This window comes from Gallus gallus, chromosome Z (genome assembly GCF_016699485.2).
Source record: "Gallus gallus isolate bGalGal1 chromosome Z, bGalGal1.mat.broiler.GRCg7b, whole genome shotgun sequence".
Lineage (NCBI taxonomy): Eukaryota > Metazoa > Chordata > Aves > Galliformes > Phasianidae > Gallus > Gallus gallus.
In genome coordinates this window covers 40768467-40780656 of record NC_052572.1, presented here as the reverse complement: position 1 = coordinate 40780656, position 12190 = coordinate 40768467, and the positions used below count along the sequence as shown (strand labels likewise).

Genomic DNA, 12190 nt, shown 5'->3' with positions numbered 1-12190 from the left:
CATACCTCAGCCATGTTCATTGCAAGGGTGGTGTTTCAGTAACTACTGAGTGGAGCAGGATTTGGATGAATGGATAAATCATAAGAAGATGCAATACACAAACACATTTTCTTTCAGCCATTCCTTTTGAGAGTCACTAACTTCTGTTGTGTTCTGTTCCGCTCTTGAAGAAGGTCTAGTTAGGACTGTAAGCCCAGTGGGACTGTGCTGTGGACATACGGGCTAGCTGTGCATTTCTGTTTTGAATGGAAAAGGAAGATGTTGGTGTGAAGACATTCTTTGGGGGGGGGCAGAGAGAAGTGTAAGAGCAGTAACTGCTTAAACAACTCAGGTTTACAAAAGACAATCTGGTCAAATGCTTTCACTGCTGGACCTCTTTTCTTTCACTTGCAAAAATAAGCTATACTGGAATATAAGACTCATTTTTCCTTGCATAGTTTTTATGCTATGAAAAATAGGTATTGCTCTAATTATGTCAGGAGTACAGCTTTTATGCAGAAAAAAGCCCTTTGTTTATACCAGCTGGAGTTCAATAACCTGATTAGTAAAGCCTGTTCATTAAAACACTTGATTTAATCAGCGTATGAACTAGACTTATCTATTCTTTTGTTAACACTTTTAACTCAACCCTCTTTATTTTCTTCAAACACTCTGTCCATTCTGAAGTCATTGTTGGGGAAAGAAAAGGCACAGAGACTTATTTTAAGTGTAAAACTAAGGATATATCCAATTACTTTGTTAAATCTAAATTTGGGGTTGGTCTTTTAAAAATTATTCAGTAATTCCCATTTTCTCAGATGTGCTGGCAGTAAGAAGACCAATGTTCCTATGCTGAAATAAACCCACCTTAACTTTCAGTTTATAGAACTTCTCAGATGTCATTGTTCTTTGGCCAGTTATCACTTTTGACCAGTTTTGTCTTACATATTTTGCAGAACATTTGTGCATATGTCTTTATGCCATTCTCCTTTATGATGGGAGTAGACTGGGAAGACAGTTTTATTGTTGGTGGACTCCTAGGTTACAAAACTTTCTTCAATGAATTTGTGGCTTATGAACGTCTCTCAAAACTGATCCACAATCGAGAAAAGGGTGGGAGCATGTACGTAAATGGTGTGAAACAATATATGACTGTAAGTAACATTTTCTTTTATAGATATTTGTTTGATCTAATTCTTTTTTTGTTGCAACACAACTTATCTTTTAGTATGGCCTCATAGGGACAATGGTGACATATTTGTTTATCAGCAACAGATTATAATTATTAAAATACAGCATTGTCTTGTGAGTCTGCCATGACTGTTATCACACTATATCTCAGACAAGCATAGTAAAGAAACGTATAGTGTGTGGGTAGGGAAGTTTTAAGGAATATGCCATGTCCCACAGAACACCTTCCTAAAGACCAAGGCTGTCTTCAAAGCAACTTTTTTCTTACTTCATTCTTAGGTAGCACTTCCCTATGAGATACTCTCCTAGGGAAATTCTGGGCAAGAACTGGAGGATATTCCTATCCATAAAGATTTACTCAAGCATTATTCTTCAGGAGAGGAATTCAAGAAGCTCTACCTCATAGCATTTAAAATATTATTATCCTGTTGTCCGTGCCACACCTCTGCTGGAGGTTACTATCCTCATGCAGAAGGCAGTAGTACAAGGCATATTATATGGCATACACCATGTATTTTTATGCCATATAATTTGCACTTATTTGCACAGGGGCAAAGAACACAGCGTCCAAGTCTGATTTTTGCAGCTGTGACTCTAGCATCCCCACTTGGTGAGCTTTGCCACCTCCACTGGTCCTTGCTATTCCAATCAAGATAAGCTGTCGGTGTAGAGGACCTTAGTGAGGAAGCTTACTTAGGTACAGGCTTTAATTTTCATTGTCTTTAGTATGATACTTTGGTTACCTATCTTGATTCAAAACCAAAACCTTGTTCTTGACCACTTGCATTCCTTATTCCTGGAACATATTTCAGAAATTGAGGTATAAAGCCAGTTAGTCTGATCAAATTCTCACACTCTTGCCCATGTTTCCATTATCAGTGGTCCTGGAGGAAGATCTCTGAGCTAGATGGACCTTTGATCAGCCTTGCTATAGTCATGCTATGTTCTACAAGGGAAAAATGGCATTCAATGAATGCTTAGATTTAGCCTGATTTGGATCCCATCACTTATATTTTACCTTCTTTTCTTTTCTTTTCCCTTTCTATTCAGTAAAATGCAGTGTAAGACTTCTTTGTTCACATTTAATACCTTCAAAGGGCTGTATTAGCTTCCAAAATTAAAATCTCTGAGATGTAAAAGCAATTTTGATTCATAACACTTGTAAAAATGACCAAGTGATCATTTTAATTGATGCAACCGTTCATCCGACAGTAGCATAGCTTCCAGTTCTAATTTCTGTTCCACATAAATACTCTCTAGTATATCCAGTCACAGGTATTCAGGCAGAGAAAGCAAACAAGCAGTCTTTTTTACTGCCTCATCTGAGTAAGTAATAAAAAAGCTTCCAGTTTTTTAAGCTGGGAGAATGCAGGTGATAGCAGGGAAATCATAGTACACAAAGCCTTTTCTAGGAAAAGCAGGTAGAATGTGCACTTGAAACACATTTTCCCGCATATGTGCAGACTGATTCAAATTTTCTACGAATTGGTTTTCGTAAAGCAGGAAGGGAAATAGAGAAACTTTCTAATAAATAGGAAACCCACTAGAGCACTCATTCAGCTGTCTTGCACATAAAACCCAGTAAATAGGAGTTCAGGGCTGCCTGGGGGCAAAAGTCTATTTGCTGAGAAATGCTGCATTTTTTCCCAAAGTGTTGGAACTATGTTTGTCTAGAAGTTTCTATCTCAATTCCAGCCAAAGTCATTCTGTGTCCTCTGAAGCATCCCTCCATGTAGGCAAAGGGCAACCCATACCTGTGTGCTGCCCAAGGGAAGGAAGATCGCTAGAGTAAGGAAGCAAATAAATTACTAATAGGGATTCATAAATCATAACATTCATTGGCCTGTTATCACATCAAAGCACCCACTCTGAAGGAAACGCATTTCCGTTCTCTTCTTCCATACACAGGGTGGAGTGTACACAGAGCAGCTGGGCTCATGAAGCTCTCTCTGCTTGGTAGGGACAACATACGAAATTTGAGATTTCAGCAGTGTTACAAAGGCAGGCCAGCTATGAATGGCAAGATGAATTAAAGCTCTCTGACTCATGATATGAGGTTCAACAAGGCCAAGCGAAAGGTGTTGCACTTGGATCAGGGCAATCCCAAACATGTGTACAGTCTGGGAGAACTCATCTCAGTGAGCAGCCCTGCAGGAAAAAACTTGGTGAATGAAAAACTGGTCATGAGCCAGCAGTTCGTTCTTGCAACGTGGAAGGCCACCCATCTCCTAGGCTGCAGCAGAAGACGGGTAGCCAGCAGGGACAGGGAGGGAATTATCCCCCTCTATTCTGCCCTTGGGAGGCTGCATCCAGAATAATACATCCAAGCCTGGGGCCCCTGGCACAAGAAGGATGTGGAGCTGTTGGAGCAGGTCCAGAGGCAGGCCAAAAAGTTGATCAGAGGGCTGGAGCACCTCTCCAAATTCAGGCAGAGGGAGCTGGACTCTTTTTGACATAGAAAAGGCCCCAAGGAGACCTCACTGCAGCCCTCCAATAAAAAAAACAGGGCTTATAAAAAAGATGTGGACTGACTTTTTAAATGGTCTGATAGTGATAGGACAAGAGGAACAATTTTGAACTAGAAGAGGGAGATTTAAGTTACATATCAGGAGGAAACTCTTTACTCAGAGGGTGGTATGAGATGGGAACAGACTACTCAGAGAACTTGTGATCTCTGGAGGCATTCAAGGCCAGGTTGGATGGGGCCCTCAGCAGTCTGATCTAGTGAGTGGCAGCCCTGACCATGGCAGAGAGGTTGGAACTGGCTGGGCTTTGAGGTCTCTTTCAAACCACACCATTCTATGAGTCTGTGAGTCTGTGACACTCTAAAAAAATAATATATAAATTGTCACTATGAGTTAAGAATAATTTTTGTCTTTAATTACTTGTACTCATCAATATACATGAAGAATAAATCCACCACATGGCCTGTGAGTCCTCAGATATGAAAGCCTGCACACTTGCAGGAAGAGAATGAGCTAACCATGTTGCAAGTCACACACTGGGATAGCAACCACGTGAAATTTAATAATGTGATTTCAGTTCTCGGAGCCCTGGGCCACAATGCCATACTTTCAGATTTCTAAATCAGTATGAGCTGTCTTGATTCATTCAACTGAGTATCTGTTTGTTTTCCAGGTCCGTTCTGAAACCATTGCCACCTATGCTCTTTGTGGATTTGCCAACTTTGGCTCCCTGGGAATGGTAATAGGAAGTCTAAGTAAGAATACCATTCATAGATTATTTATTTAGCTTGCAAATACCAAGGAAACACCCAGAGGGATAGGCTGTGGGTGAAGCTTGGCAGCTTTACCGGCTAAGTATCTCTCTTTAAAGAACCAGTATCCAGCTGGGCATGGGAGGGCTCCCCAAGGGATATAGATGATGAGGTACAGGAAATGAGCTGGGAACAAGGGGAGGGGACCAAGCCCTAACCACACGTCTCCCTGTCAAGAACTCGTTACATATATCCAACTGACTTAAAGGGAAAGAAAAAAAAAAAAAAAAGCACAGACTTTTCAGAACTCTAGGACAATTAAAAAATAAAAATAAAAAAAATAAAATTCATCTAGCTTTCTCACTGAGAACCAGAATTGCTATTAGATCCCTTTACCATGGAGCCCAGGTGGGCTCTGCAGTGCCAGCATCAGGGCAGTGTGTAAGAGCAGGATACACACGTGGGGCCAGATCCCAGTACAGTGACCGAGGTTCACTTCTAAAAGCAGCTGTTGGCTGGCAGAGATGTGCAAATTTCCAAAGCAAACATAATTTGCCTTTTTATGCTCAAGCCAGCTTCTTAACAGTGTAAGCAAACCTTGCCATGGGGCTTTTCAATGTCCCACTAAACATATCTTATTTTCCTTCCTGATTTCTTCTGGTTAGAGCCACAGTGGGTGGAGCTTTCCTCACATGAAGGGAAAGCTAGCAGGTTAATTTTCTTCGTATCTACATGTATTTATTAGAGAATCACAGAACTGTAGGGGTTGGACAGGACCTCCAGAGATCACCTAGTCCAACTGTTCCAGTGCTTGACTACTCTCTCAGTGAAGAGTTTTTTTCCTGATATCCAACCTTCTTCTTTATGCACACTTTACTTTTCTTCCTAGCAAGCATGGCTCCCTCTAAAAAAAAGGAAATCGCTAATGGTGCTTTCAGAGCAATGATTGCTGGAACTGTTGCCTGTTTCATGACAGCATGCATTGCAGGTACTGTACACGAGTTTGGTACATTTGGTGAAAGTGACCACAGGGTGGCAGTGCATCAGCGTAATAAAATAGGGAGGGGAGTTCCTGTTACTTAAAACTAGTATTTTTTTTTTTTTTCATGAGATTAAAAGTCAATGTTGAATTAAAAGCCTCTGAAAAGTGGAGTATATGAAATATCTGTTTCTTCAGTTTTAACTTTTTTGTTAGTCTCTGTGTAATACCCAACAAGAAAAAAAGATGTTGGCAAGTTATAGTTAAGATAAAATCTCTCCTTTACGCTGCTGTCTATAGAAATAAAGAAGTAATTATGGAGCAGAAACATAGAATTAGATGGGAAGTAGAATGCAAGAGAGAAGTGCAAGAAGCTGCAAAATTTTTATCCTAATGCTAAAAGGATGTTTGAGGCTAGTAGTATTCCCACTGTGCATTTAAGTTAACAAAACTGTCTTAAGGTGGGACTCAAGAGGAGATCCTTGTTTTCAAATTCTCACATTCATACTGAGTGAAGGAATCGCAAGGAAACAGCCACCTTAGGGAGGAGATGAAAAGGAACATGTTAGTCTCTCAGGAGATATGCCCAGGTATGATTCAGCAGGCAAAACTGCATTTCACAGCTTTCTTTTTGGGGCATGTGATAAGCACTGGTATTTATCCAACGAAGAATAAAATTGTTTTTTACTTAGCTGAAAAGGAAATCTGTAGGAACCAGAGCTTTCTTGTCCCTTTGTGATCACAGCAGCAGCAAAAACATACAAGTTGTAAGGATAATTCAGCTCTATTTTCTGAAGGTTATGGAACTAGAGTACCTGAAATTTCATTAGGCACACTGCCCCCATAATGTTTTAATACATGACACTCCTGCATATAACTGAGGAATCAGGAGGTCTCACTGAAAGCTGTCGTTTCACAAACTTGGCCTTAAGAATAAAGTTGTGAACAGTTGCTGGGTAATCTTTCCAAAAAACAAAAATCTGCCATGGAAAGAAAATTACATTCTACCCACTTCTGACATGGCAAATGCTTTCATTATACCCAGAAGGCAAAAGAGTCAAAGAATTTCTACTGTCCCATGTAAGATAACATATTAAAAACATGGCCATGTTTCACAGCACTGGAGTAGAAGGAGGAACTGTTATTTTCACATTTTTGTGTCTGCATCCCTACATTGGATGTTACTATTTGTAGTTTTGGAGAACATCTAGCAAAGCAGGTAGATAAACCATACACATTCTTTTAAAACAAAAGAAAAGCTTGTGTGTATACTTGCGCTGCTATAAATGTAGCATAGCTCCATTTTATTTATTGAAAGCACTCTGGCCCAGCACTAGCACACATTTTTAGGAGCAAGAAGAAGCATAAAAAGCCCAAATGTTCTTAGTGCAATGGGTCACCACAGTTTAATTTCTATAGGTAAAAAAAAAAAAAAAATGTGATTCCTTAATCCAGTTCTGTAAATTTTTTGAAAAATTCTAAGATTTGTGGGTTTTAAACTTGCAACATTTTATGGAACTGTCTCAGGGGATGATTTCAAATTGGCCAGAACATTTTGTCCAACCTTGCTCCAGCAACTGACAGTCCCTAATCTTACAATTACCAGAATTGTTCCTTACTTAACAGGAATGCTGGCCGTCCCTGACGTGGAAGTTCCCTGCCACATTTTATCACAAAATGCCTTCAACTCTACAAGTTCCCCAGCCAACAGCACAGAGCTGGTCAAATGCTGCCAGCAGACCTTCACCAGGTAATGAGGGCCGAGTGTCCTCCACAAGTAGGGCAGGCTCTGCTGCAGGTGTTCCTCACCCTACTTCAGTCCTACACCAGCTGGAGGGAGCACATGGGTAGGGGGCTGGGCCAACCAGTCCTGCCTGTCAGCACTCCCTGTCCCCTTCCTCAGGCCACTCCTATCTCCCAGCCACAAGCCTGGTGGAGTTGAGGTTGGGAGAGAGCTGCAGGCAAAAGGAGCGTGTGGTGATGAGACCCTCTGTCCCACTGCCAAGGCCCAGGTGGGCCAGGGTCTCATTCAGCAGCTCTGCTCTTATTAACAGGCAGCTCTTTATCTTTTCTAGCAGGCTATCTAAATTATTTTAATTCTGTTTTCTCTTTCACCTCCTTTTTATGAACTTGTACTTTTTAAACTTTTGAGTCATGACACTTTCAGCACACAGTCACTTTTTAAAAATTACGTGTCCACGTGTATGTGTGTGTGTACACACACACAAAAGAGGAGTAAATCTGATTTCTGTTTTTCCCTTCTTCCCTAGTGCAAACAGTTCACTGGAGAACTTCCCTGGAGGAAACTACACCCTGAATTTCTGGAAAAAATGTTGCCAAATACTGAATCGAACAACTTTGAATTGCACTTGAATTAAGCCTTAGCCTGGAGTGGGATATTCATAACTAAGAGCCGTGTTTGTTGGCAGAAAGGCAGTAGAAAGCTTCCTTTTCCGCAACTGTGAATAATACAAACCTTTATTTCCTATCTCCTGCAAGCCTACTTCTTACGACATGCATAGAATTAGTTCCAAAATTAAACTGGGATGAAAGCGGGAGACCTCCTGCTACAGATCTCTTTTCCCATTACACATCAGAAAAGGAGAAGAACTTTTCTGATTTCATTTCTACCCTGAAACGGATGAATCTGTTGCACAAAACTACTCTAGGCAAGAAGAAAATCATGCTCTGACTTGCAATTACAGAAAGCTCTGAACTCCAAATTATATTTTTAGAATTACCATCCTTTCTGCTCTTTTTATACTTCAGAAGTGGTTTCATTGCACCAAGGTAAATGACTCTCTTCTCGGAAATCTCTGTACATTTCTTCTGGTAACTATGGCTACGTGTGAACTGAGCTTCTAGCATGGGGTGCACCTCATCCCCTTGGTCACCAAAGTATCCAAACCAAGGACTAGCCACTGTGTGCCCCAGTTCCCCTCTTTCCGCCCTCAGCTGAAGGTAGGAGGCATACTGTCTGTGTCTGGATTCAGGAGGCTGATTCCTGCTTAGAGGTAACTCACATACTTGGAAAGGTCCAAATCCCAAAGGAAGTTTCCCACATCAATTCGTCTCAACCTTTGTTGCCGAAGGTTGATCCCACATTCACCAAGTGGGTACTCACTGTCATATTCCCGACAGAATCAACAGAGCATCAACAGAATGTGAATAAGATCAAGTCAGAATCCAGCTCTCTGTGAAAGCAACACTGGTGGATCTCAAGTACCAGGCATTAAATAGAAGGATGTGGTATCAAACAAAAAATGTCAAACAAAAGAATGTATTTTATTTCCTCTGGTTATGTTTTCTACTCCAGGGTAGAAGGTGCAGGATTATTCCCAAATTTCAGTGAGACAAGCCCTGTATTAAGTTGCATAATGGAACAGATGTTTTAATAAGATAGAGAAACTAAACAAAACAAACAAACAAACAAACAAACAAAAAACAGAAATTTTGGTAGTGAGTAAATTTGTCATACTTTCAGATGCCAGGAATCCTGGTTTCATGCAGGACTGAGTTTTCCCACAGAGATCTGTGCAGTTCTCAACCTTCAGGGGTCTGTTTGATGCTGCCTAAAAGCAAGGTTCCCAGCACGTAAAAGGAACATAAGATTTATTTTTTATATTCCTTTTTTTTCTTTTTTTTATTCTAGGATGTAAGATTTACTTGTTATATTCCTTTATTATTGCCTTTAAACAGCTGTACTGCCTGCCTTACCTCTCCCCATGCAGAACACTGTTTGTGTGCGTAAATGTAATCAAAAGAAGTCTACCTACATTTAGGTAAACAAATACGAATTTTCATAATAAAATTTATGTATCTTTTTGAGATCTGTCTGGTGGATGAGGTGTTACCTGCCACAAGTGAAGTGCTCTTAAAGCGTGTTCCTAATCCTGTTAATTGCAAATCACACTCAAATGCTTGGTGAAAATGTGTCTTGAAGATTAAAACTGAGTGAGTTTGGTGCACAGTTTTTAGTGGCCACTATCACTGTAGCACAGTGTAGCTTTCAGATAAGTTCTGAGTTAGCTGATGTGAAATACAGAATTATATATTTTCAAGAGAAATGAATCAGAAACAATAACTCTGTCAAACAGATTGTCCGATGGTTTTGCTGCTGGCTCAGTCAAAAGGTGATACAGATGGTGCATTGCATCCTAAATGTAACAACTGAAGCAGGGAGAGCTGGAAAGACTGCTGAGTACCACCACGCTTCCAGGGGAATATTTTCCCCCCTTCTTTGTGATGGTGTTAGGAATGCAGGCTCTGTCAACACAAAAAGTGAGCCATGTATCTCATATGTTTTGAGTTAACCTGGCAGCTTGGGCCCAGGGCTATAAGAGCCCAGGAACACATTTCCAGCAACACAATTGCCAATAACAATGAACATGGAATGCCAAGCTACAAAGGCATCCTGCTTAATCAAATGCTTGCTAGCACTCCATTCTTGTATAGATTCAAACTTCACAAACTTTTAGGGTTAAGCAATGGGCAAAGCCTGTGTAATCATATCACAGTTTCAAAGGTCCTGCAAAAAAAAAAGGGAGAGCTTTACCTACTTTGCAGCTACTGGCCTGGCAGCGTACACTGCCTTGTAGCCAAGGCAGATGCAAACAAACGCATAGCTGCCTCTATCTGTCACCTTCACAAACTATCCACTGGATGTCACTATCAGTCCGAAAGCCTTGTGAAGCTCTGTGCTGAAACATTTAGAGGGTGTTATCTAGTCACTAAAAATCACAATTCCAGGAAGCATTTTACATAGGTGTACAACAATTCTAGGAAATGTAAAATGCAGCCTTTATTATGCTGAAAGCATATTCTATCAAATCCTAAATATAAGACAGCTTTTCTCCGGCCTCAAACTAGAAAAGCATTGAAATAAGCAAATGAGGGAAAATGGTAGGGAACAGGAATATTTCTATTTTAACTGACTGAAAGGCTGTTGGAAAAAAAAAATAACACTTTTAAGAACAACAGTTTTTTTTTTCCAATTCTAACACCTCAAAACAGCCATTGAAACTTGCATACCTTTGTGATCCTATGAATCCTACGTGTCAAAGAGGCAAGTCACAATTGCAGGAAGTAATGGAGACTATCAAGTCTTCTCCAAAAGAGGTCCAACATTATTATCACCTCTTTCTGAGAAAATTCATGAGTAGAGAGGGGGAAGTCTGCTAAAGAGGCAGAATATTAATATTAATTCCTCTATTCTGCAGAATGAGGTCACCCTCACTAAGTTTGTGGATAACATCAAGGTGAGTGTTCCAGCTGATAACTTACTGGGAAGGGAAACCATGCAGAGTGACCTTCATGGGCTTGGGAGTTGGGCTCGGGAGTTGGGCTCATGCAAACTTCATGAAGTTCAGCAAAGCCAAGTGCAAGGTCCTTTGCATGGGTCAAGGCAGTTCTAAACATCAGTACAGACTGACTGACAGATGGATTGAGTGCAGCTCTGCAGAGAAGGACTTAGGGATACCTAAGTGGCTACCTAGTAGCTGAGAAACTTGACATGAGCCTGCAGTACAAGCTTGAAGCCTGGATAACCAACAGTATCCTAAACTGCATCAAAAGAAGTTTGACCAGCAGGATGAAGTTTGTACCCTCCTTCTCAGCCATTGTAACACCCAATCTGAATCCAGGTCTGGAGCTCTCAGCACAACATGTAGAGCTGTTGGACAGATCCAGAGGAGGGCCATAAAGATTATCATAGGGCTGGAGCATCTCTCCTGTGGCTGTGAGAGTTCAGATTGTTCAGCCTGGAGAAGAGAGCACTGGGGAGAACTTGTAGTGGCCTACCAGTACTTAAAGGGAGGCTACAGGAATGATGAGGGGGTACTTTTTACAAGGGTGTGTAGTAATAGGACAAGGTGTAACAGTTTTGGTGTAGAAAAGATATAATCTATGGATGTGGAGGAGATACAGTGGCAGAGGCTGCCCAGAGAAGCTGTGTATGCCCCATCCCTGAAGGTGCTCAAGGCCAGGTTTGATGGGGCCCTGGGCAGCCTGGTCCAGCGGCTTGCTCATGACAGCTTGCATGGTACCAAATGATATTTAAGGTCCCTACCAATTCGAACTGGAATTTCATCACTGCCTGAAACAGATTTTGCTATGCAGACTGCTATGTTAGGCTGCTTTTCAGAATGCAGTTCAACAAATCCATGGTTCCCCCATCACGTGAGTCTGTGGATCAGTGCAAAACCCTCGCATTTGGCCTTGACCCAGACAGCTTCAAAATCTCTCAAGCAACTTACACTGTTTAGCATGGGCTACTGTCAGTAAGGTAGCTCTGAATCTCAGCCCCACCAGCAATGGCTGAAGACAAAGCTGTGTCCAAAGCAAAGGTTGCTTCCTCTCCTGGTGGGGTGCTTAGTACAGAGGGCACAGAGCACTGCCTGTCAGCTAGCAGCACAGACAGATATGCACAGAGACAGCTGGCAGTTGTCCCCATATTCACTGAGGGCTTAGGGCACTGTTCACGCGTGTGGCACTATCCTTTCTTTTCAATTAGGTTTGCAGAATAAGGCTGCTAGCATCCTCAGCCATTACCTGATTTGAAACATGAAAAGAAGTGAGAGCCTACAAATACTTAATGTTTGAAATTTTGTATCAAAATATTTTCTCATTTATATCAGTCTACGCTCAGGGGATGATCTCTGAAATTTGAATTGTTACACATTTAAATAAAGATAACCAAGACAAGAACTTGTTTCCTGGGATTTTATTCTGATTTTGAGCTAGTTATAAAGTCATATCAGCTCATGAGCTAATGGAAGGATTTTAATTATGACAACACTGTGATAGTGGTCAGTACACAAGTTTTT

The 12190-nt window shown here is 41.1% G+C and overlaps 1 protein-coding gene across 2 annotated transcripts in view; it reads left to right on the top strand.

Annotated features, from left to right (window-relative positions):
• Positions 1-9194, top strand: part of SLC28A3 (solute carrier family 28 member 3) — a 43392-nt gene extending 34198 nt beyond the window's left edge. For both annotated transcript variants that reach the window (XM_040656460.2, XM_015280378.3), the window contains 5 exons: positions 936-1133; positions 4309-4390; positions 5277-5375; positions 6993-7116; positions 7637-9194. In XM_040656460.2, the coding sequence (XP_040512394.1) occupies positions 936-1133; positions 4309-4390; positions 5277-5375; positions 6993-7116; positions 7637-7739 (606 nt within the window). In that variant the 3' untranslated portion in view covers positions 7740-9194. The remainder of the gene's footprint in view (positions 1-935; positions 1134-4308; positions 4391-5276; positions 5376-6992; positions 7117-7636) is intronic.
• The last annotated feature ends 2996 nt before the right edge of the window (positions 9195-12190 follow it).